At 53.4% G+C, this 25,743-nt stretch overlaps 1 protein-coding gene across 1 annotated transcript; it reads left to right on the plus strand.

The window, feature by feature from the left end:
• CD5 (CD5 molecule) lies at positions 435 to 22,646 on the plus strand. Its single transcript, XM_005699659.3, has 11 exons — positions 435 to 579; positions 12,371 to 12,409; positions 13,912 to 14,253; positions 14,700 to 14,762; positions 15,012 to 15,344; positions 17,587 to 17,886; positions 18,646 to 18,771; positions 19,454 to 19,507; positions 20,578 to 20,697; positions 21,228 to 21,319; positions 22,180 to 22,646. Exons 1-10 carry the CDS (start codon positions 528 to 530, stop codon positions 21,314 to 21,316), a joined length of 1,518 nt encoding a protein of 505 aa, XP_005699716.1. The 5' UTR covers positions 435 to 527; the 3' UTR covers positions 21,317 to 21,319; positions 22,180 to 22,646.

Raw genomic sequence — 25,743 nt, forward strand, 5'->3', positions numbered from 1 at the left:
AAAATACTACCTGTGGGGATTCACCTCCAATTCCCACCTCATCCCCACAACAGAGATGGAGGGTTGGGTGGGGTTTTTCATCAGAGTCTGCTGCAAGGACTGGGGGGTGCCCACCACCTCCCACTCGTGACAGCTAAGGGCTCACTGGTGAGATGTGTCCCCTTTCCCTCTCAATCCCCCCAGGTCTCTTTCCCTTCATCCTGGTCTAGGACCGTCCCCACCCCCACCCCCGCCCCCTGGCCATAGGCACTGCCCCAGGCCTGGGCACCCTGGGCAGGAAGCTGGCAGAGACCAGGACCGCCAGTCGAACTGGAGCAGATGGTTTTTTACCGAGGAGGAAGTTGACAGTTTCAACTTCAAACACGGGTGACGCAGGCCCTGCACTGCCTGCTCCCCTGTCCCACCCCTGCCTGAGCCCTGTCCGCCCCGCCCCCTCCTCCCAGAGAGGGAGACACAAGGCCAGACGCCCTCAACTTGGGCGCCGAGCTTGCCAGCTTCGGAGGCTGAGGTGGGAGGAGGCCGCGCCCATGGGGTCTCAGCATCCGCCACTGGCCGCCCTGTACCTGCTGGAGCTGCTGGGTGAGTACCCCTTCTGGGGCGTCTGCCGGGGGTACCTGGGCTTGGGGTACAAGAGAGAAGATGCCAGCATCAGATCCCTTGGTCTGACTCAGGCCTGCATGTCACCTCTCTGGAGTATTGCAGAGAGTTGGGGCCACCAGGATCACTGTCTTGTCCCCCAGTCCCAGCTCGGCTCTGGGCTCTGCTTCGTCCACCACAAGGGCCCCACCTCTCCTTCTCTCTTGCACTGTTGGAGGGTTGGGGACCTTACTGTCCCCTTCCAGGTGGAATCCATTCTCAGATCAGGCTCTGAGCCTAGAACTTCGGTTGTTCAGCTCTCATTCGGTGCCGGCTTCCCTCTGCAGCTACCCACCCTCACCCCTGTCTTATGAGTGTCCAGCCTTTACTTGGGTGCCTCCAGGGACAGGAAACTCACCATCTCCTGGGCAATTCTGGTGATGCTCTGGACAGAGCGGGCCAAGGCAGGGTGGGGACCGAATCGCAGTTGAGCAGATGTCAAAAACATAAGTCTTAGTTCCTAGTCACTCTGTTTCCATCCCAGGGGCCTCAGTCAGACCTCCCAGGCAGATGTGAGCACACACTGGGTCTGCTGTCACTCCAGACTTGGATGCTGCTGCTACTGTTGCTAAGTCGCTTCAGTCGTCTCCGACTCTGTGCGACCCCACAGACGGCAGCCCACCAGGCTCCGCTGTCCCTGAGATTCTCCAGGCAAACTGGAGTGGGTTGCCATTTCCTTCTCCAATGCATGAAAGAGAAAAGTGAAAGTGAAGTCACTTAGTCGTGTCCGACTCCTAGCGACCCCATGGACTGCAGCCTACCAGGCTCCTCTGTCCATGGATTTTCCAGGCAAGAGTACTGGAGCGAGGTGTCTGGATAGGAACTTCCTAACTCTTACCCAAGGGTGACTGTGGAAATGACCTGGGGCCTCTGGAGAAGCTGGCTGGGGATAAGGTTTGGGGTGGGTGAGCCTGGGGTCTCCTGTCTGCTGGAGGGGAGATGGTGGAAGAGGCAGCCTTCCATCCCTGAGGTCTTGGGACACTAGCTCGGGACTGGAGCCCTGTTGCTGGGGCATCAGCGACACTGGCCGGTTGGGAGGATGCTGAGCAGGCGGGAGACAAGTGAGATCATTGTACTTTGTGGTCTGAACCCTGGGGTCTAAGTTTGGCCCTGTACGACCTCAAATAGGACTCGAGCCTCTCCAGGCCTCTACATCCTTATTTATAAAATGCAGAGGGGTGAACTGGGTGAGATCTGACCACTTCTCAAGGGTTTGGAAGGTGTGGCAGTTGAGAGAGGTGACTGACTCAGGACGGGAACAGGTGAGAACAGATGGCAGCTTGAGGCTTCCCAGTTTAGGAGGAAAGGACTCAAGGGACATAGCCTGCTTAGCAGGGCACCTCAGTCCCTCCTAGAAAAGGGTGTGTATGTGTGAATATGTGTGTGAGAGGTGTGTGTGTATGTGTGTGTGTTTTCATAGGCGAAACATGGCTTCTGCATGTAGCTTGCCTTCCCCCTGGGCATGTGGTGATGGCTCATGTGCACATATATTCTAATAACTGTTCTTCCATGGATCTGCAGGAGACGCAAAGTGCCTTCTGTCCCCAGGGTGGAGGCTGAGGGATGGGCCCTGGTTACTTTCCAGTACCTTCCTGAGCAGCTGCTGTGGCCTCCTTGGCCCTGGAGATTCCAAAAACCAAGGTCCTAAGCCTCTCCTTCCCTGGTGGCTCAGGGGAGGGGGAGGTAAAGGTGGTAAAGAATCCGCCTGCAATGTAGGAGACCTGGGTTTGATCCCTGAGTTGGGGAGATCCTCTGGAGGAGGGAATGGCAACCCACTCCAGTACTCTTGCCTGGAGAATCCCCATGGACAGGAGCTTGGCAGACTACAGTCTATGGGGTTGCAAAGAGTCAGACACAACTGAGCGACTAAGTACACAACCCCCTCACCACCCCCCCCCCCGCCCCCGCCTTACCTATTCCTTACCTGTGGCCTCTGACCCTACTGGGTCAAGGGTCTGGCCAAATTCCCAGCTGAAGGTGGGGGTGAGATCCTTCTCTGCAGGCCTCCCCCTGAATCCCATCAAGGGCAAGGCTCCTGGCAGGATCAGGCCCAGCAGAGCCCAGAGTCCGGAAGGCAGGGCCCTCACCAGAGTATAGGAACCATCCGGAAGTCCAGGAGCACAAGGTTCCCAGTGTGTATGTGTGTGGGTAAAACTGATGGATAATAAACATTTTCACTATTCAGTGGGTCACAGCTTAAGAAATACTTTGAAAGCCATTTTCTTCTGAAAGCTTCACAACAGCCTAGTAAACAGGTAGCCTAGTAAGCAACCTAGTAAGCAGGGCCCGTTGCCCCCATTTTATAGTGTGGAAAACTGAGGTCCAGGAGGAGCAGCTGATGAGTTGCAGAGCCCACCCTAGCCCAACGCTCCTGCTCCCATGGAGCCCCTCCATGGCGCACCAAAGCCACTCCCACGACTAGGAAAATGGCCGCAGGACACAACCACCACCAGCAGACAGACAGCCACCAAGGGTTGGGGACACCTAGGCCCAGGGTTGAGCAGGCAGCACAGGCACCCTTCAAGCTGTTCTAAGCAGGGACAACCCAACGCCAGAGCCCTGGGCACACTTCGGCCTCCTGTCTGGCCACGAGAGTTGTGCCCATGGCTTGGGGACCTTTGGTACATGGAAATACCAACAGCTTGCTTTTCTCCACAGCTACTCTTAGCTCCAACCTACCGGGGGCTCACCTGCTGAAGGTGGGCGTGGAGGCAGCTCTGATCACTACCCCGCCACTCAGGTCTAGCCACCAGGGTTACAGAAACTGACACTAAGGTGTGGTGAAGTCACGGACGCAGCAGTCTGAATTCTGGTCTCCTCCCTTGCCAGTTAGGTGACTATGGACCCATTCTGTAAGTTTCAGTGTCCTCCTATGTGAAACTTGAACAATAATAGCACCTGTCTTATAGCAATTCCTAAGGATTAAATGAATCAATGAATGTAGATTTCAGTAGGAACATTAGCTTGTATAGTAAGTGCTGAGTAAGCATTAATAATAATAATTAATTAATTTATATAGTAACATATTTACATAACTTATTTATTATTTATACATAATAAATTCTCCAGGCAAGAATACTGAAGTAGGTTGCTATTTCCTTCTCCAGGGGAATCTTCCCAGCCCAGGGATTAAACTCAGGTCTCCTGCATTGCAGGCAGATTCTTTACCATCTGAGCCACCAGGGAAGCCTATGTGTACATAATAAATATATAAATTTATTATATAATTTATCATAAAGATTAATTATTGTTTATTATGTGAATTTATTATTATCATTATTATCAGAATCAACAAGAAACCAGGTGAGGCAGGACCCAGTGGGGAAGACTTGAGCCTAGCGATGAGGCTTTCTGTCCTCCAATCTTCCTGTTCTGGCTAATGATTCATTCGTTTCTTCATTTCCATATATTTATTGAGCATCTACTATGTGCCCAGTTCTGTGTAAAGCTCTGGGGATACAGCAGTGAACCAGACAAGAGCCCCCCTCATGGAGGGAGCACCCGAAATTTTATAAATTTCTAGATTTTGTCATTAGCGTGACGAAGGAAACAGTAACCACTGAGCCTCTGGGACCAAGTTCACGTTTGACGGGGCCCCCAGCCTGAGGGGCTGCTCTCTGAGGAGATGACCTCATCTGAGACCCGAATGATGGAAGGATCCAGTCAGGCAGGGAAAAGCGGGAGGAGTGACCCAGGCAGAGGGCACGTGGAGGGTGAAGGCAACAAGCAGGACAGGCCTAGAGGAGCTGGATGTCCACAGTGGAGGCGGGGAGAGGGGATGCCCACTGTGAGCCTACTGCCTGGTCTGAAGTCTCAGGGTGCAGAGCTGAGGCCATTGCTGGCTCTGAGTGCAAAGAATCAGGCCCCCAGAAGCCCCGAGTATCCCAACCTCCAGCAGGGAGCAGAAGACCTGGGAGCTCAGGGCCCCCACTGACCCCTCCGGTCACCCTGTCCTGTGCCAACAGCTCAGAGGGGTCTCCCTGCAGCAACCAGGGGACCATGGAGGGACTTCGCCATCCTACAAATCTGATTGAATGCCTATTCTGTGTGCATGCACGTGGGTACCTTGTGAGCATGTGTGTGTGTGCGTGCCCCCATATATGTGCCTGTGTTGTGAGTGCACACATGGAAAGGCCTGTGCGGCTTTGAAGCAATGCAGAACTGGGTTTGATGCCTTTGAGATCACTCACAAATGACAGGAACATGCCTCTGAGACTCAGCCTTCTCATCTATAAAATGGGGATAACCACTACACCCATCTCAAAGGATAATTGTTATCCTTAAATCTGGTTCATTCATTCATTCAGACAGCAAGTATTTATCGAGCCCCTGTTATTCTAAGTGCCAGGGACACAGCAGTCAACACTCAAAATTCCTGTCCAGCTGGAGCTGACATCGTAGACGGAGGTGTGATGGGGAGACAGACAAGAGACAAGCAAGTCAAGGATTATATGGGTGTTAGGAGGTCAGGAGTGATTTGGGGTTGGGGGTTAGGGGCTCTGGGGGCTGTGCTGTACCCAGAGAGGGTGCAGTGGGTCTCATAAGAAGATCATATTTGAGCAAATACACGTAGGAAGTGAGTGATTCCACTGCACCATGCGGGCCCAGGAAGGAAGGTGGCAGTCACATGTAGGCTGGTGGCAGCGCAGCCATGGAGGCCTCCGTGAGGATGGGGCATTTTCTCCAACAAACTCGAGGCACCTGGGGCCAAGCCGAGGAAAAAGGGTGCTGAGCACCCTGGAGAGAAACGGGACCTCTCCAGGTCCACAAGCTGTTATCTTGAACCTCTGGCTGGATGCGTTTGGGAACTCAGAATTTTCCAGGCGGTGGAAGGTACTGTTGTGTATCTGCTGTGTGCTCACAACACACCAAGGAGGTCTGGGCAACACGCTGTAATCAAACACATTCCCATTTCTGCAGTGCGACTACGTTTGTGCACTAAAAACATAAATACCTTCCCACCAAATGTGTCAGAAAAGACTTCGTTTTGGCTTTGAATTGCAGATAGCATGGGGGCCGTGGCCCTATGTTACTTCCTCTAACTACAACTGTGTCACCACTCCCGCCCTGTCATTGCTGTGTACCCCTGGGGAGCTTGACCCTCACATTCCCACAGGAATCTGGTCCTCCCTTCTCCCTGGGGGCACAACTGGGAGATGTGTGGTGGGAACAGAACAGGAAATTAGTGACGGTCGGCAGAGGCAACAAGGGTCCCACAGACGCCCCTGTGGGGCGAAGCCCTCCTTCTCTCTGGCCTCAGTTTCCCCATCAGTACCATGGGGCCAGCAGGCTCTGGGGTCTCCCAGTGGTAGAGCCCCATAGGGCCCTGTCAAGTGATGGTGATGAGATTTCTGTCCTGACCCTACCACCAGCAGGATGTGTGACCTTGGGCTAGTCGCTCAGCCTCTCTGAACATCAGTTTCTTGATCTGAAAGTAGAGATGAGGTCCATCCCTTCTTCACAGGGCTGTGGATATGAGCCCTTGTGCAGGTTTTGGAGTAAGTGAGGCTCTGAAAAGAAAGGAGGGCTGGTCCGTGTGACAGTGGAACCACACACGGCAAGTGTGAAACTCATGCAAATTCAATTAGACAAACAAGGCCACCAGGGAAAGCGTGGAATCACAGTTCAGATACGAAGGCCATTCTGCCCAGGAGCTGCTCGCTGTCGCCTATTGGCGCAGGCTCTGGGTGGGTGAGATTAGAAACCCAAATCCTCTGTTCCTTCTGTGGGCTCCAGCCCCCCAGCTTCTGGCATGAACCTCGTGTGATTCTCTGAGCATTTTGCACATAAAAAGGCTCCTAATCAAAAACCAACCCTTCATCTGGTACTGCACCAGAGAAACAGAATTTTGGCCCTTTATGATCTTTGTTTCCCTGAAGCCCTGATGCAGATTCAGGCTAACAGGGCTCCACTGACAAGTGTCGTTTCAGAAAATCAGGATTCCTGGCTTCCTGACCCAGCCTCCCATCAGAGGCCGAGGGAAGGAAAATACAGAAAGCACCCCAAAGGCAGTGGACCTACTGTGTTTGCTGTAAATTGATGAGAATGTTAGGCACCATTAAAGGGAATCACTGTAAATGGAAAAAAGGGAACATCTGACTTCCTAACCGCACTAAATGGGTCTGTCAGTTTCCTTATCTGGAAAATAGGGTGTGACAGGCCCCATGATTGAGGATGTGGGGAAGAAATGGGGTCTCCCATGTAAAACCCTTGTCCGCCGGTCTACATGGGGTAAGAGGTGGCTGTCCCCGTTTTTATCATCAGTGAAGTCCCAGCACCTCCCTGGGATCCCCGTGCCCACTGGACCCTCGCAAGGCAGGGCTCCCCAAGGCGGGTCTCGCTCTTGCTTCCATTTCTTAGTACATAGGGACCGTGATCAGAGGTGCTTGCGGGTCCAGGAGGGCCGAAGAGTGGGTCTGAGGCTGGCATAAAGGGTACAGTCTCTGAAGCCAGCCTCCTGAGGCAAGTTCAGGCTCTGCTGTAAAGTGGGAGCAATAATACAGGCCCACCAGCTTGCATCTGCGATTCCAAAAAGTATTTGTAAATTTCCAGCAAATGCATACACTGCAAATCCTGGCCTGAACGAATAGGAGACTATTTATAATCTTCACGCATCCCACTTGGTGTGAAAATTCATATGTTTCGCTGCAGAAACCATCATATGTTTGCCGCTGAGGCTCTCCAGATGCAGGGGGACAGTAGGATGCCCCAAGGACGCTGGCAAACCTGCGTAGAACTTAACTGACTGCCCTAGGGCTCACGGCAGTGCAGCCCCGCATGACCAGAAGCAGAGTTAGTCAATCAGTAGTGTCTGACTCTGCGACCCCGTGGACTGTAGCCCATCAGGCCCCTCTGTCCATGGAATTCTCCAGGCAAGAATACTGGAGTGAACACAGGCAAGAATAATGGAGTAGCCATTCCCTTCTCCAGGGGATCTTCCTGATACAGGGATTGAACCCGGGTCTCCTGCATTACAGGCAGGTTCTTTATCGCCTGAGCCACAGAAAACTTATTTTTCAAAAATATCTCGATCTTGGGATTTTTTATAAAAAAGAGAAGCAAGGGACTTCCCTGGTGATCCAGGGGTTAAGATTGTGCTTCCACTGCAGGGGACACAAGTTTGATTTCTGGTCAGGGAACTAAGATCCTGCATGCTATGTATGAGGCCGAAAAATAAATAAGAAGAGGAAAAAGAAAACAAAAAGAAACTTTTAAAAATAACGGGCTCGCCTCCCCAGTTTTTTAACACTCTGCTGAGCAAATAAAACTCATCTGTGGCCTGATGCAGCTCAAAGTGTTGCAGTAGAGGGAACCGAAGAGAGAACCATCCAGAATGGTGTGTGTGTGTGTGGGGGGGGGTGGGTTGCGGTGGCAGGGAGGGGAAGGGTGCAAGAGGAGAGGCAAGGGAGGGGATGAGTGCATAAATATCTCAGAGTTGCTTTCAAAAATTCATTTACTCCCCACCTGAGACCTCCTTAGGGCAGCAGGGTCTAAACAGCTCAATCTCTGCAAAGGCAGAGATGAGGAGAGGAGCTCGGGGAGCATGAAAAAGCCTTCCTATTGCCTCTGTGGCTTTTTCAGCCCCAAGCTTTTCCTGGCTCAGCCAATCTAAGCCTGAAATAGTGGGGGCTCCGAGGAGAGGTTGGCATGGGAAGGAAGGGCCCTGGTCCTGGCTGCTCAGATTGTGGTGGTAGATGATGGATTGGGGAATGGTGCGATAGTTTCATGACTAGCGTCCCTCATGGTCTGTAGGGTCCTCAGGCTTCTGTTGGCAGGTTCTGCAGCAGCAAAGCCTTGGACCTCTGGTTGCATCCTTAGCCCAGACCTCTGGGCTAAGGTGTAGTCAGGGAGAGGGTCTGCAGGGTTCAGGGAAGCAGGATGCTGGTCCAGCCCCTGTGAGAAGCAGCTAAAAGAATAAAAATAAGTTGTGGACAAATCAAAAGCTGGCAGATCCCTGGACAGACAGGAAGAAGCAGCACCCAGGAAGCCTCCCAGCCAGGCGTGCATCTCACCTGCCCACGCCTGCCTGCCTGTGGCTGAGATACATCAGGAACCAGAGATTATAGATCCTGGAAGTTTGAACTGAAAGGAAGGTGAGGGAGGGTGGAATCTAAGGTCTTCACTTTACAAACGAAGAGACCAAGCCCAGAGAGGTTGAGTGATTTGCCAAGATCACACAGCAAGTTCAGGGAAAGTCTTCCCATGGGATGTTTCGCTGGCTGAAGGGGATTTCAAATTCACTCCTTTTCATCAGGTTTGCATGCCAGGAATATGCAGGAATCAGTGAAACACAAAGCAGGCCAACACAGGCTTCCACTGAAAGGAAGGGAGGCAGCTCAGCCCAGTGGTCAAAAGCACAGACACTGTGCCAGGTGGCCTGGCTTGGAGGCCTGGCCCCAGTGCTCGTCAGTTGCTTAGCAGGTTATTTAATCTCTCTGTGCCCTCATCTATAAAATGAGAAGGTCAAAATAGTAGTGCCAGCTTCTCAGAGCTGCGGTGAGGTTTGAGAGAGTTCACGTATGAAAATGTCTGGGAGAAAGTACGTACTATGGAAGTGTTTATGGTGATGGTAGAGGTGGTGGTGATGGCAACGGGTGGTGATTATGTTGATGATGACGGTGACTGTGTTTTGAGGGGGTGGTGGTGACAATGATGGTCACAGTGACGGTGACAAGAAATGCTGCTCACCTGAGGCCAGTCAGGCTCACAGAAGGAAGGTGAAGCCCTGGGTCGCATAGATGCCTTGTCTCCACCAGGCCTTTTCTTTTTAAGAATTGTCCTTGGTTCTCAGGTTGTGCAGTCTTTCTCTGGCTGTTCCATGTGAGATCAGCAAGGGTGGTCAGGCCCAGTCTCTGCCCTCAGGGGCTTTGGGGTCTGGAGGCTCCAGCACCAGAGTCAGGGTCTAAGTCATGCTCATTTCTGCTCGTTTGTCCGTTCTGAGGACTCGGCCCTGATAGGTGGCAGAGGGCAGAGAGATGGGTTTGGAAGGCAGACTTGTGATTCGAATCCAGGCCCTAGTGGTTTCACCCTGAACAGACGTCTATATCGAACATGTATTCAGCTCACATTGTGGGGCCATCTGGAAGATAAACAACCATATCTGTAAGGAACTACCCTCCCGAGGGCTGAGTATACAGTAGGTGTTCAATAATTGGTAGTTGCTGTTAACAATGGAGAAGGCAATGGCACCCCACTCCAGTATCCTTGCCTGGAAAATCCCACGGACAGAGGAGCCTGGTAGGCTGCAGTCCATGGGGTCGCTAAGAGTTGGACACGACTGAATGACTTCACTTTCACTTTTCACTTTCATGCATTGGAGAAGGAAATGGCAACCCACTCCAGTATTCTTGCCTAGAGAATCCCAGGGACAGGGGAGCCTGGTGTGCTTACGTCTATGGGGTCGCACAGAGTTGGACACGACTGAAGTGACTTAGCAGCAGCAGCAGCAAAGGTTGGCTGTGGTGACTTTGGGAATATGAAGTTCTCAGGTGAGAAAGGGGGCAGCAAGCCCTGTGATCCAGCTCTCCAAGCATCCAGACCCAGACCTCTCCCAGTGGGAAAACTCCCAAGCAGGCCTGCAGTCCACCCACCTGTGCCACAGGCCCAGCCAGCTCCACAACCGGCAATACCAGCTCTGAGCACAGAATGCCGGATGGAGAATGCTGGCCAGGAAGGCCCTGGGCCAAGGCTTTTACATAGATTGCTTCAGCTCATCCTCCTAACATTGCTATAAAACTGGTCCCTTTCTCGTTCCCGTGCCACAGACAAGGAAACTGAGGCTCAGAAGGGCCAAGGATGTGGCAGAGCTCTTACTCAGACCCAGCGAAGAGCCCCAATGCCTGAGAAACTTTCCTGCAGCATGCAGCACCAAAAGGTGGATCTTTAGGTCCCCTCTTCTCATTAGCACCACTTCAAGCTGCCTCAACCCTCAGGGTTTAGCCAAAGCAATGACTCCCTAAAAGTAGACAGCCCCATTCCCACTGGGAATTGGCACTGAGAGAGGTAAGAGGTCAGGGGTGAAAGGTGAGGGCAGAACAAAGGGCCTCCTGCCTCCTCATCACCAAGTGAGCCAAATGTCTTCACCATGTCCTCCTGAGACCATCCTGCCCATTGCAGCAGATTGGATGATCGACAGTTGGTCAACCCTCTCCCAGCCGAGGGCAGAGCTCTGGGCCTGACACAGTTTCTGCATTAGAAATACCTTCCCCTTCTGAGGCCCAGGACTCTCAGGACAACTATGGTGGGCTCTTGCCAGGATGGATGAAACTTACCACAGGCTGCCAAGTCATTACAAGGAATCTTGGTTGGGAGAGAGGGCCAGGCTGGTGGAGCGTGACTTCCTTTAAAATTCTACCATCAGCTTCAGAACACTCAGGCAAAACTAGGCTTTTTTACAGCCAGCAACAATCTCTCAAAAGCAACTTAAACACAGCCCTTTGCTATATAAAGTACTCACCCTGGCCCATAGTGTCCCCAGTTCCCAGTTGAGAAGTGAGCCCTGGGGGCAGACAGAAACCAAACCGCTTATTCCATGACTGATGAAGCCCAGCAGTAAATTGGAGTGTGGGCTTGGAGGCCGCACAAGTGTGCCACCCCACTCATACCCACCCGTATCAAACCTCTCCCAGCTACATTTGAGTCAGCCATGAGCTGCTCTGCCAAGAGGGTGACGATTACCTGCTTTGACCACTTGCTCCACAAGTGGAGGACCACTTCTAGACGAGGCTGGGAGGAAGTGGGACTTCCTAGGGGCCCACATTCCTATTGAAGGGGCCCAGGCAGGAGCCTGCCAAGGGGTAGATCAGTTCTCCCCAAACGACGTGTCCACTGGGCTCCTTTACCAACTGACTGCTTGATCTTGGGCAAGTCCCACTGCCTCTTTGAGCTCAGATTTCCTCCTCCTAAACTAGGAGCTGTTGAAGAGAAATTTTTTCATTTCTATCCTGCCTTGGGAGTTCTAGAAAGTAGCAAAATGTCCTAGGTTCCCATGCTGGCTAGTTTCTCAGCTCTCTAGAACTAAGATGTTTGATTTTTTTTTTTTTAATTGAAAGTGACATTCAGGAAATTTTTATGTTGACACCCAGCACACAAAAACTGAGCCTTATCTTCACAAAACATGATGCATTCTGACATTCTCAATTCTCGTCCATTTCATTTTCTAAAAAGCTGAGGGTTGTAGGGACTTCTCTGGTGGGTCCAGTGGTTAAGACTCCACCTTCCAATGCAGGAGGCATGGGTTCGATCCCTGGTTAGGGAACTAAGGTGGGGTGCTGTCAAAAGTTTGAAAAATATACTTTAAGTTGACGGTTGCATTGCTATACAATTTTAAAAAAGTTGATGGTTGCCATGCTGCATATTACTACAGAGGACTAGCATGAGGAAGTGTTTGAGGGCTGCGCAGAACTGTGCACCTTGACGGTGACAGTGATCATGCAGATCCGTGTGTGTGCTTATAGTCCTAGAACTGTGCACTAAAAGAAAATCAATTTCACATGTTCATTGAAAAAGTCAAGTTTTAAAGTAAGAAAGAAAATTGATGCCTGCAACACACAACATTGATTTCGTGACCCACCTAAGGGTTACAACCTGCAGTGTGAAAACCCCGGTCCCTGAACCCCATGACGGCGGCATGGGGCAGAATAGGCCATTGATCAGGCTGCGGGCAGAGGTGCGGTGGGGAGACGGGAGCAGGGGAGAGACCTCACTTCCTGACCCTCCTCTCTCCTTTCCGCAGTCACTTCCTGCCTTGGAGGGCTCAAGGTGGAGGAGCGAGGTAAGGAAGAGCCACGCGAAGAGGGGGGCATGGAGCAGGGCTGCGACTCCATCAGGCTGTAGGGGGACCTACCATCTTTTCATCAGAGTGAATCTCACCTTACAGGGAGAGAGAGAGAGTACCCCCCCAACACACACACGCATGCAGACGCGTCCAGGCACGCACACACACACTCACGCACCCTAAAGAGGCCCATTTGCAGAGAGCTGCCCTAGACAGCCATAAAGTACCATGCAAATGCTAGTTCTCATGCTAACTATTATTACAGTCCACTCATCGGGTACAGAAAGTATATTGGCCCATAAATGCATCTTGCAAAGTCCTATTTCCTACCCAGTCCTGCCAGATGCTCCCTGGCCAGAGACATTTGCAGCAGAGGCTGCCCCAGATTGTGATGTGTGTTAAATGTCTTGGACTTTAATCCTAGAGGTGAGTGTTTCCCAAACAGGGTTCCATGGAACTCAGTGGACAAAGCATAGGCCCACCTTAGGCCCACCTTAGGCCCACCTAAGAGGCCCACCACTACATCCCACCTTAGAGCCTGACAGGGGACAATGGCCTGGTGAAGGGTCTGAGGAGTCCTGCAATAAGGAACTCTGTTAAGCATTTTCAAATCCAGCAGTCCCCAGGCTACCTTCACCATAGACCTCTTTTTTTCACATGTCCTGAGATAATATCAGGCTGAATGTATTTGGAGATAAATGTAGCAAGAGGGTCTCCTGAAGCTACCAGGCAGTCAGAGGGGCTGTGGGGTCCTTGGCAGGCCCTGAACTGGGACCTGGAAGCCTGCAATGACATGCTAACTCCAAATGCTAGCCAGATGGGACCTGCCGCACGATTCTACTTACATCACATTTGAGAGCAGGCAGAACTCATCTCTAGTGACAGAAAGCAGATCACTGGAGGCCTGAGGCTGGATTCAGGGAAATCAGCTGGGAAGGGGCACAAGGGAACTTCTGGGCGACGGGAAAGTTCTTTGTGTTCTCCGAGCACAGGGAGGGCTGCAGGTGTGTATACATTTGTCAAATTTCATTGAACAAGTGCCCTTAAAATGCATGCATGTCCCTGTAGGTAGATCATGCCCCAATAAAACTGTTTTTAAAAGTTGGATAGAGAGAAAAAAATCAGGCACCGGGCCCTATCTGGGGTCTATCGAAAGAGAATTTCAAGGCAGGGGGTGGGGAGCGATTCTGCTGGGCAGTGGGTGCTGAGAACTCCTCGTTCACTGCTTCAAGTTTCCCTGAGGTCTCGAGCCCCGTCCTCCTGGACCTGGTTTTTAAGGGACCACCTGGAACCAGAGCAGCACCAGCATGAGTTTCTGGAAAGTCCCCGAAGGGACCCTGAGGATGAAACTCACAGGAGGAGCAAAGCTGGTGGGAGGATCCCGTGGGTAGAGGGAGCCTGGCTGACTTGGGGTCCTAGGTGGGGAGGGTACAGGGAGGGGCCCCCGTGGAGGACCCTGTCCAGCCTGACCTCCCACTTGCCATTTCTTTGACTCCTAGGGCTCGCCGTGAGACTGAGCGGCTCTGGCTCACCGTGTCAGGGCCGTCTGGAGATCAGCAACGGGACAGAGTGGTACGCGGTGCACAGCCAGAGCTGGGGCCAGCCTTCACTCTACCAGGTGGCGCCCAGGCAGTTTTTGTCCCACCATATAGCTCCCAAGCAGTTCTCCAAGCTGTGCCAAGAGCTGCAGTGCCGGGACCCTTTGTTACTGTTTCCCTTGGATCACTTCAAAGACAGGCCATCCCAGAAGCTGATGATCTGCCATGGACAGCTGGGGTCCTTCTCCAACTGCAGCCTCAACAGGGGACACCAGGGGGGCCCTCTGGCCCTGATCTGCTCAGGTGGGTGACTAGCTGGCCCAGTAGGTTCCCTAGGCCTGGGCAGCCTCCCTGCCCATGCCTGTGACCTGGAGCCTGAGCAAGAAGGTGGAAGGGGTCACTAACTTACAACCACCCTCTCAGAAACATGCACTGGTGGGGAAATGGAAGGGGAGAGCAGAGAGGGTGCTGGCCCCTGTCTGGGGATGGAAAAGGTAGACGAACTGGTCCTGCCAATGGCTAACTTCATTGTCTACTTTTAACCTCTATTTTCCCAACTGTAAAATGGGCTGGCACTCGCAGGAGGCTTAGATACAACGTATGGGTCAAGTGGGTTTAATGGGGCCTGTGGTACTTATATCATGACTTCCAGTTCTTTCTTAATACTGCCGGTTACCCCCAGCTCTCCCCACACCCCCTCCTCTTCCAGGGGCCCTGGCCTCTCCCTAATCAGAGCACCTTTTTTGCAGAGCCACCGAGGACAACAGCTCCTCCCACGACCTCCCCGCCCACAACCACTCCGGAGCCCACAGGTAAAAGGATTCTGAGGGCTCTGGGGGTAGGGTGCTGGATTTTAGCAAATAAAAACACAGGATGTTTACGTTTGAGTCTCAAGTAAGCATGAAAAATTGTAGAGCATGTTCCATGCAATATTTGGGACCTCACCAACTACTAGGGTCATTGCCCAGTCACTTGCTCCTCTGTTAGAACCCAAGAACAAGAAAGGTCTGGGTGCTGGTCATCAGCGCTCAGGTCCTTGCCCCCTCCCTTCTCTCCCCTAGCACCTCCCAGGTTTCAGCTGGTGGCAGAGCCCAGGGGCCTGCGGTGTGCTGGCCTGGTGGAGTTCTACAGCGGTGGCCTGGGTGGCACCATCGGCATCAAGCCCCAGGATGAGATCAAGGACCTGGGGCAACTCATCTGTGCAGCCCTCCAGTGTGGCTCCTTCCTGAAGCCCCTGCCAGAGACCGAGGAAGCCCAGACACCAAAGCCAGGAGGCCAAAGGCCCTTGCCAATCCGCTGGGAGATCCAGAACCCAAGATGCAACTCCCTGGAGCAGTGTTTCCGAAAAGTGCAGCCCCGGGTGGGTGGCCAAGCTCTTGGCCTCATTTGTTCTGGTGAGTGGGGAGCAGACTGAGACCCATGGGTGTCCCGAAGTGGTCATGTGACTTACCGCAGGTTCCTGAAACCCCAGCATGCAGCGCAGGGCACTAGTGCTATGGAGAACGCAAGGGAAACGGAGAGCTGGCCTCTGAGAGGTAGGGCGGTCGTGGGGTGGAGAGGTGGCACACACGATGCCCTGGGCATCTCCACAAAGTAACGCAGAACAGGCCCAAATGTGCTGCTGGCTTGGCTGCCACTTGGGGAGGAGCAGGACTTTCGGGAGGAGGCAGGATCTTCTGGTGGTTTTGATGGATCGTGGCTTGTGTCAAGGGCCCAAGAAGGATGGAGCCCTTGGAGAAGACCAGCCTTGCAGGAGGGGAGTTTACGTGCCTCAGAGACAGATGAGGCTGGAGCAATGGTAACTCATAGGAGGTAGGGAGAGGGCAGAGCAGAGCCCCCAGGGGCTTCCTACAGAGGCTGCTGAGTCATACACCGCCACTTTGAAGAAACGAACGATGCCGGTGTGGCTGAGGAAAGGGCCCAGAGGCTGGGCTGGGGGATCCCAAAACCAGGATCAGTAGAGAAACAGGATAAAGGACCAAAGGTCAAATTAAGGGTAAGCACAGCAAACCTCAGCAGGTAGTAGCTCCTATCACAAATGTTCTAGTAAAGTCCAGACTTTAAGAAGTCACACTTACTGAGCACTTGTATCACACTGGGGACCATTCAGGGCATTCCATCCTTTTTACAACAGGCTTAGGAGGTGGGTGCTATTGTTATCCCTACTTTACAGATGGGAAAGGTGAGGTTCTGAGAGGTTAAATTTCTTACTCAGTATCACAGAACACTAGCTGGGGTTTACATTCAGGTAGCATCACTCCAGAGTCTGTAGTATAAGCCTCAGCTACTCCAAGTGTGGAGGGCTTTCCAGGTAGCTCAGTGGGAAAGAATCTGCCTGCCAATGCAGGATACGTGAGTTCGATCCCTGGTTTGGAAAGATCCCCCGAAGGAGGAAATGGCAACCCACTCCAGTATTCTTGCCTAGGAAATCCCATGGACAGAGGAGCCTGGCAGAATACCCTCTATAAAGTCTCAAAGAGTCGGATACAGCTGAGCAACTGAGCACGTATGTGCGCACACACGCACGCATACACTCCAAATGTGGTCCTCGACTAGCAGCTTCATCTGACTGGTTAGAAATGCAGACTCCCAGGCCCCACCTTCCATCTACTAATCAAGACTTGCATTTCAGCAAAGTCTCAGGGGTTCATGTGCACTAACCTGGGAAGCATTGCTCTGGAACACCGGGCCCATCCTGCAAGCAGGAATATCCCCAAAACACTGGATTCATGGTGTGAATTAGTAAAATGCTGCCCCCTCCAGACAGAAGTAGTCTCCAAGGATCTCTCAGCCTGAGGAGGAAAAAAAACTTCGCTGGCTCCCAGGCTTACCCACCACTCTCCTCTGAGCCCTCTTGCAGGCTACAACCTGCAAAGCCATACCCAGAAGGCTTGCCTTTGATTTTTTTTTTTTTTTCTGAGTAGAAGATTTGCTAGAGCTTTGAAGATGGCTGTTGCTATAGCAACTGGCCACAGCTGGTAAGATCACAAAGTGCTCTGACCTGAACACACATGGGCCCCCAGGCCAAGCGGACAAGCAGAAATCGATGATTCTCTGTTGCACCAGGCCCTTTTATGAGAGCCAGTCCCTCCAGGCTCAAGGCCTGGGTAGCAGGATTCCTGGGTATGCTTCCCAGCGGTGAATCTCCAGGACTCAAAGCAGATGGTATTTCTCATCCCAGGCCTCAGTTTCCCCTCTCTGAAAAGCCCTCCAACCTCCCAGGGAGCAGCAAGAGAATGAGAGGATATTTCAAAAAGGGAAGCAGACTCAGGTGGAGCGTATTTCTCACTTCTCACTTCTCTTACTGACCCCTGGGTGGGGGACGACAGCAGCTGGGAGCTGCCGATGGGCACTGCCCCCATGCTGGCCTTTTTGCTGAAAGTGCCCAAGCTGTTGCAGCTGCCCAGAGGTGCCAGGGACAGAACTTGATGGAGAAAATGCCAGAGAGGATGCCAGAAGAAGGGAAAGGCAGAAAGGAAGGCACTCCCACGTGGTACCCAAGCCCCCTGAGACCTGGGCCCTGCTAGGGCCCACACTTGGCCGTGTCACAGGGTCCCAGTGGCCTGGCACGCAGGCTTGGGGCCCAGGGAGCTCCAGCCAAGCCCACCAACTCACCTCCCATTGCTTTCCCCCCAGATTTCCAGCCCAAGGTGCAGAGCCGCCTGGTTGGGGGCAGCGACATGTGCGAAGGCTCCGTGGAAGTGCGCAGTGGGAAGGGCCAGCAGTGGGACACACTATGTGACAATTCCTGGGCCAAGGGCACGGCACGGTGGGAGGAGGTGTGCCGGGAGCAGCAGTGCGGCAACGTCAGCTTCTACCAGGGCCTGGACCCCAGCGAGAAGACCTTGGGGGGCTTCTACTGTCCCCCCGGGATACTGTCCCAGTGCCACAAGCTTGAGGAGAAAAAGTCGTACTGCACGAGGGTGTTTGTCACATGTGAGTTGGCCATGGTCCGTGGTGGGTAGAGGGTGGTTCTGGATTTTTGTTCTAAGACTCAGTCAATGAGCATTATTTCTGAAGAACATTCCAGGGACTAAAGAGAGAGAGCCCTAGGACAGGATGGAGCGATGACGAATAGGGGGAGGGGGGACAGCATGCTCAGACAGCAATGAGCAGGAACCATCAGGAGGAGACTGGCCATAATTGTCAGGAGGCTAGTTCTTGCCTGGAGAATCCCAGGGACGGGGGAGCCTGGTGGGCTGCCGTCTCTGGGGTCGCACAGAGTCGGACATGACTGGAGCGACTTAGCAGCAGCAGCAGCAGCAGTGAATATAGTGCTCTGACTCCGTCTTCGGCTCTTTCAGATGGAAATTAGGAAAGCAAGGGAAGGGGTACATTTTTGCTGTATTAATGGTAATGGACTAATAGGTAAAAGAGAGAAATGGATGGGTGGACGGCTATTGGTAGATGAAGGCAAGGTGATCACTCATAAGTAACTGGAAAACGGTGGAAAGTTGATAGCAGAAGTGGTAAATGAGAGCCGGATGATCAATTGTGAGATAGTAAATGGCGGCTAAATGAGGATTTCAGAGATGGATGGACAGACAGACAGATAGAAAACTGCCTCCCGCACATGCTGGCCAGTTCCTAGGGGACGCCAGCCAACCAGCCAGGAGCTTCCCTCGAATGGACAGTTTTGATGCCCCACTCCCTGCCTGCTCCGGGCCAGGACTGACCTTCCTCTGCCTCCTGCAGGCCAGAACTCCAGCCGAGCGGGCCTGGGTGTGGGCGCCGTGATGAGCATTATCCTGGCCCTCGTGCTTCTGGCGGTGCTGCTGGTCGTGTGTGGCCCCCTGGCTTACAAGAAGGTCGTGAAGAAATGTAGGTGACGGTGCCCTGAGCCGCCTCCCTCTGAAGCCCCTGCTGGGGAAGGCTGCACGTCAGCCCCGCAGGGGAGGGTCCCTGCCTCCGGAGAGCTGGCTGGGCTCACCTCTGCTTCACTGCCCAGCCCTGCCCCTCCCTCTCCTGCCCACTGGCCCTTCTCTACTCCAAGCAACAAGCAGGAAAATCACTGATTCACCCACATCTGGGGCCCAAAGAGGGGCCCCACTCCAGGCCCAAGGGAGGGTGTGGGTATTCTTTAGACTGTGATGGGTCCAGAGGGTCTGACCTCAGAAGACAGGTGTCCCTGGTTGGCTCCACCACTTTGCAGCTGATGGAGCCACTTCCTGTCTGAGCTCTGTATGTTTCCCCATCCAACGAATGGGCGAGGGCAGACCTGGTTAATGCAGTAGGTGTCATCTTGGCGTTCGGAGATGAGGCTGTGAGATTAGAGCGGCGGGTGGGAGAAAGCCCAGAGGTGGGCAGAGTTGGCTGGGTCCTGGCGCCCCTCCCAGGCCTGAATTCTTGTTCTACACACCTTGTGCTATTTCTCCTGGAAAATCAGCCTCTCGGCACGCACCTGCTGCCTCCTCCCTCCTTCCCTGTCCCCCTCCCCTACTCCCCCCCTCAACTCCCCCCACCCCCATCCTGATGTGCCTTTTGCCACCTCTCTGTCACCCAGTCCGTCAGAAGAAGCAGCGCCAGTGGATTGGCCCAACGGGAATGAACCAGAACAGTAAGTACCCCCCAGAGGCAAGCTCCTCCCTGGGCTGGGGCCAGCATCCTCGGGGCTCAGGAAGGAAGCCGGTGGAGCAGCGTCATGGGTCACTGCTGACCGCGGATGGAGCCAGCGGCTGCCTGTGGCCTCCGACTCCACTGGGCTCATCTAAGGTGTTCCTGTGGCCGCGGGCACTAGCAGGTGGTACTCAGAAAAGAGGAAGCCATGATCAAAGGGACTTGGGAATCAGTGAATTAAGCAAAGCTAGACACAGTTCTTTACTTCAGGACCTGTCAGAGAACCTTCACGGGCATTTTTGCGTGGTTCATCTTTCCAGAACGGGCATATGTAAAGAAGGGTGGCCCAAGCTACATATTTCACGGAGTGTCTTTATCACGGGCAGACTTTACAAGGCCAGTTTTAGGACGTTAGGATGCAGCCAGCCCAACCCCCACCCCGGTCCCCCTCATCTTTCTTTCTGGCCACAGTCAGAGCACTTTTGTGGGTAGAACCACAGTCTTCCTCCTGTCTCCATCCCACATCCTCCCCTTTCACACGTCAAGGGCCAAATCCTTCAACTGTGTGGTCAAGTCTTTCTTACAAGATAAAGACCCTCAGCTCCAGGAGGGCAGGGACCATATTTGCCCTATCAGTCATGTCCCAGTTCCCTGCTTGATCAATGATTGAGGGCTGACCGACTGAAGGCCTGCCCACCAATCAGCTTGCTGGCCAACCCAAAGCTGCTCTGAAAGTCTGAGCCCTGGGACATCCCAGTTGGTCCAGTGGTTAAGACTCCGCCTTCCGACGTGTGTTCCATCCCTGGTTGGGGAACTAAGGTCCCACACGCCATGGGGTGTGGCCAAAAATTTGGTAAAAAAATAATAAAAATGAAAGTCTGAGCCCTGCTAGAATGAGCGTCCCCAGGAAGAAAGGGAAAACAAGTATGTGCTGAGGGATTTCTGGGGGTCCTCGCCCCCTTCCCTATCCCCACGTTACACAATGGGAACAGGAAACTGGAGCTCTGGGCCCCAGCTGGGGAGGCGGACAGAACGACACATCTAACGACACCGTCTCCCGAATCTGCTCAGTGTCTTTCCATCGCAACCACACGGTGACTGTCCGGCCCCAGGCTGAGAACGCCGCGGCCTCCCACGTGGAGAACGAATATAGTCAGCCTCCCAGGAACTCCCAGATCTCAGCTTACCCAGGTGAGCACTGGCTGGCGCTCCTAGGAATGACGCCAGGGCCGAGCAGAGGGCCACGTGGTTGCCCAGAGGGGAAGGAGGCTGAGCACGGTGGAGGATCAAACTGCCCCTTTGACGGCTGGTCACGGCAGGTAACGGAAGGGATACAGCCTTAACTGGCCCCTCAGCTGGAGAGAAGAACGTGCCGCGATGTCATTAAATACCAGTTCCGCTGTGACCCAAAGGACCTGTTTCTCAATAAATGAGGCCCCTCGGATTCTTCGAGGCAGAACAGAGCCATCCACCAGCGGCCTGCAGGGCCCTGTACGAATGCTCCCCGACTGGCACTGACAATTAAGCCGCAGGGAGCCTGGTGCTCAGCATCATTAGTGGACACTGGCCGATTTGATCACAACGCTTGCGGGGCTGTTGAGCCACCAGCTCAGGAAGCCTCTGTGATCTTCCAAAAGCTGAAAGGCACTCGGCTCTGAGGGGCTGTCTTTGTGTGTCCTGAAGGGATAAGCCTGCTCACACAGCCTCCTTTCTTTCCACAGCTCTGGAAGGGGCCCTGCACCGTATCTCCACCCACCCTGATAACTCCTCCGACAGTGACTACGAGCTACACGGGGCTCAGAGGCTATAAGAGGTGAGCCTGGCCCCTGGCAGAGCCCTGGAGATAAGCGCAAGTCCCCCGGGTCTGCTCACCCTGCCTATCCAGGCGGGCGCTGAGCACCGGGGCTATTGTAAAGGAAATGAATAAGCGTCAGCAATTTAGGTGGTGGGAGCTGATTTGACCATCTGAGCCAGTGGGGTCACGAACCTTAAACTCCATCTGGGAAGACCACATATAAGAGCCCCTGAAGGTAGAGGAATGTTAAGAAGTACAAACTACTGTCCATAAAAGAAATAAGCTACAAGGATGTATTGAACAGCGCAAGGAAGAGAGCCAATATTTTATAATAATCATGTTGCTGTTTAGTCGATAAGTTGTGTCTGACTCTTTGTGATCCCATGGGCTACAGCACGCCAGGCTTCCCTGTCCATCACCAACTCACGGAGCTTGCTCAAACTCATGTCCGTCGAGTTGGTGATGCCATCCAATTATCTCATTCTCTGTTGCCCCCTTCTCCTCCTGCCTTCAATCTTTCCCAGCACGAGGATCTTTTCCAATGAGTTGGCTTTTTGCATGAGGTGGCCAAAGTATTGGAGCCTCAGCTTCAGCATCCAGTCCTTCCAATGACTATTCAGGGTTGATTTCGTTAAAATCTATAAACTTGCTGAATCACAATGTTGTACACCTGAAGCAAATATAACATTGTAAATCATATATACCTGAGGTTTTAAAAAAGCACCTCTGAAAATGTCCTGATTGACTTACCCCAGAAGGAGGGCAAAGCCACTGTCCCTGATATTGGGTTGGGGGTTCTGGGCCTGTCCCCCGACTCCTTGAACCATCCCCAGAGCATGAGGTATCCTCCACCAACGCACTTCCTTCTCACCCCACAGATCTGTGACCTGGGAACAAATATTAATAGCCAGACTTTTTATCCTGAGAATCCTCTGCAGTCACCGCTTGGACGCCACGTCCCACTTCCTGCCCGGCAGGACCACGGGCAGGACTTCCCAACACATCCCACTGCCCTGCAGAGGCTGGTCCACTCTGACATCTCCTCACATCTTCACCAGCCCCAGGGAAGACCCCAGCATGCCTCAGCTGGCCCCTCCACAGGTGGAAGCTGTGAAAGGGCAGAGCCCAGAAGCAAGCAGCCTTCCCAAGCAGAGACACACGGGGTCTATACCCGGGCAGCCCCTCCCTTGTCTGTGGACATCGTCTCTCTCTTCAGACTCTGACCCCAAGAGGAACCACAGGAAGCCTGCACCTGGAGGTGGGCGGTGGGAGGGAGGGCTGATTTCTCTCATGTATTTTTAATATGGTTTTTTGTAAATAATGCTTTTTTCTGCTTCCTGGAAAAGGCTGCTCAGCCTGTTCAATCTACCTCTGTGGATCCCTCTGGGGGTGCCCGTGGGAAGGGGCACCTACTGGGGGCAGGGGGCTCTGCAGCCTCGTGGTTGGAGGGCTTTGTTCCTGACATAGAACCACCCAGCACGGCACAGCAGCTGCCAGCCAGCACCCATAGCCTCATCACCAGCCTCCATCTGGGCCCTCGCTTGACAGAGAGCAGGGACACTGGCTGTCAAGCCTGAAGGGCACCAGTGCCACCTCAGGGGCCTGCATAGAGCGGGCACCTAGTAAATTCTAGCCAATGTGGGGTTTGGGTTCACACAGCTATTAAAAGTGCAAACTAGTTTCTGCCAATTAGGTAACCTCCTAACCTGAGAGTCAGAGACCAGAACTGAGCATTTCCTTGGGCTGAATAATTCCCTTAACTGAAATGGTCCCCTCTACCCTGCAGACAGCCTTTGTTGTTCAGCTGCTCAGTCGTGCCCAACTCTTTGTGACCCCATGGACTGCAGCACACTAGGCTTCCCTGTCCTTCACTATCTCCCAGAGCTTGCTGAAACTCATGACCATTGAGTCGATGATGCCTTCCAACCATCTCATCCCCTGTAGTCCCTTCTCCTCCTGCCTTCAATTTTTCCCAGCATCAGGGTCTTTTCCAATGAGTCAGCTCTTTGCATCAGGTGGCCAAAGTACTGGAGCTTCAGCTTCAGCATCAGTCCTTCCAATGAATATTCAGGGTTGATTTCCTTTAGGATATGACTGGTTTGATCTCCTTGAAGTCCAAGGGACTCTCAAGAGTTTTCTCCAGCAGCATAATTTGAAAGCATCAATTCTTCGGTGCTAAGCCTTCTTAATGATCCAGCTCTCACATCTGAACATGACTATTGGAAAAACCATAGCTTTGACTATGTGGGCCCAGAGAGGCTAGACATATTTAACCCTGCAGTGCCCAGGTTTTCTTAATGATTCACCAGAGGAGAATATCTGACCTGGAACTTAAGGGTCTGCTGAAGGGAGAGGCTGGCTCAGGTCTCATTGCCCCCTGGGTATCAGACAGTGACCTGAGAAGAGATTTGGGGGCTGGGGCCTTTTTCCACATGATTTAGCCCTGTGTCCACTGGGAGCAACAGATATCAATGGTCCAATTCACAAAAGCCAACTCTGGAAGAGCAAAAGGAAATTTCTAGAAGGACATGGCAGGGGTGAGGGGTGTGCTCACATAATGAGGGAGCTGGAGGGGCAGGAGCATGCCAGAGAGCCAGGCCAGCCCCGTCCCCACCAACACCCTCCAGCCAGACTTCCCACCCGCCCCTTACTGAGGACTCCATCATGGGAGAGCCCAGGGCATGGCCCTACCCCGACCATGCCGGGAATCCAGAAACAGGGACACCCAGTCACCTGGGGGCTAGGAGTCACCCGGCAGACTCCTGTCCTGGGGACCCCCCTCAGAGGGAGGATCCTCCAAAGGGAACTGGGGTGGCAAAGGGCCTGGGGCACCAAATGTCTCTCATCAGCCCCTTTTCTGAGCAAAAGCTCTTGCATCTATAGCTTGGCCACCATTCGGTGGCCTCATAGCTATCTCGGCCTAATTTAAAAACACACTTCCCCCCAAAAAAAACTGCCTTTGAGCAGAAAGGGGGTCGGGTGATACATCTCCAGAAGGAACATTTGGTTAAGCAACAGAGTGGGAGCTACCCGAACCTCGGAGGTGCCTCTGTCCGCTTCCAGCCGTGGTGGGCAGACACAGCCCACAGGCTGCTGGTCAGTGCTGCTCCTGTGATGAGAAGCTCAGGGGATCTCCCTCAGACTTGGAGGATGCTCCGCTGCGACCTGGGCCCACCCTGGGTCCACACTGCAGCCCCACTCCCTATCCTTCACCCCTCTACGTCAGCCAGAGGGTGGCATCCACCTGTGTAACCCCCTACCCGGCCCACTCCCCTGAAGCATGTCATCCACCTGACTCTCATGGGCAACCAGATTCTCCTCATTCTCCTAGCACATTCTCCTCATGTTATGTCTAGGACACTGCTACTGCTACTGCTAAGTCACTTCAGTCGTGTCCGGCTCTGTGTGACCCCATAGACGGCAGCCCACTAGGCTCCCCCGTCCCTGGGATGCTCCAGGCAAGAACACTGGAGTGGGTTGCCATTTCCTTCTCCAATGCATGAAAGTGAAAAGTGAAAAGGAAGTTGCTCAGTCCTGTCCGACTCTTCGCGACCCCGTAGACTGCAGCCCACCAGGCTCCTCCGTCCATGGGAATTTCCAGGCAAGAGTACTGGAGTGGGCTGCCATGACTCTGGGGACCCTATAAAAAAGCTCACTCTGATAACCAAGAACCAAACCTAGCTCCAAACCTGTCATGCCTCTAGGGTCTGGGAGTGCTGAATGGGACTACCCTAAAAGGACATTTCAGATGGCCTCATGGCAGCTAACAGAGCTAATCGTCCTTTTCACCGAGCGAGAAATCTCTGTGAGGCTCTGAACTTGACACTTAGGTTCTGGCCCCCGAGCAGCCCACACACAGTGAGAGGCCCACTGCGGTCTGGCAGAGGACACCCAGTGATTTCATGTGGCGGATGCAGGGCGGGGGTGGACGCGGGGGGAGGGCCTGAGAGCCAGAGTGAAGAGCAGCGGGGGCAGCCAGCCCCAAGTGACCAGCCTCACTCTCCATCAAGCCACTTAGAAAGTGGTGCTTCCTCTCTCTAGTCCCTGGGTGCCCCTGGCTACCACTTTGGGAGCAACCCAAAGCTCTGACTTGATTGTGCCTCCCACCACCCTGTGAGATTCTCAGCTTCCTACACAGCTCAGGGGTCTCCTAGCTCTCCCTGGTGCTCTGACATCCCCAGCCCCCAACACACTTGCAAGGCAAGGTCAGAGTTCGGGAGGGGCGAAGGGACCGTAACACTCTGACAGGAGCGTATGCGGATTCGCAGCTTAGGTTCCCCAAGCTTTTCTCAGGACTGTGGTGTCTCGAGGAGGCCTGATGACTTCTGGAATCACAAAGGTATCTCAGCAGCCAGATCAGAGCTGGGTGCAAGTCTCATCCTGACGCCCCCAGGTGAGTGACTTGGTCACTGAACCACCCACCCTGCAGTCTCCTCCCTCTG

This window comes from Capra hircus, chromosome 29, assembly GCF_001704415.2.
Source record: "Capra hircus breed San Clemente chromosome 29, ASM170441v1, whole genome shotgun sequence".
Lineage (NCBI taxonomy): Eukaryota > Metazoa > Chordata > Mammalia > Artiodactyla > Bovidae > Capra > Capra hircus.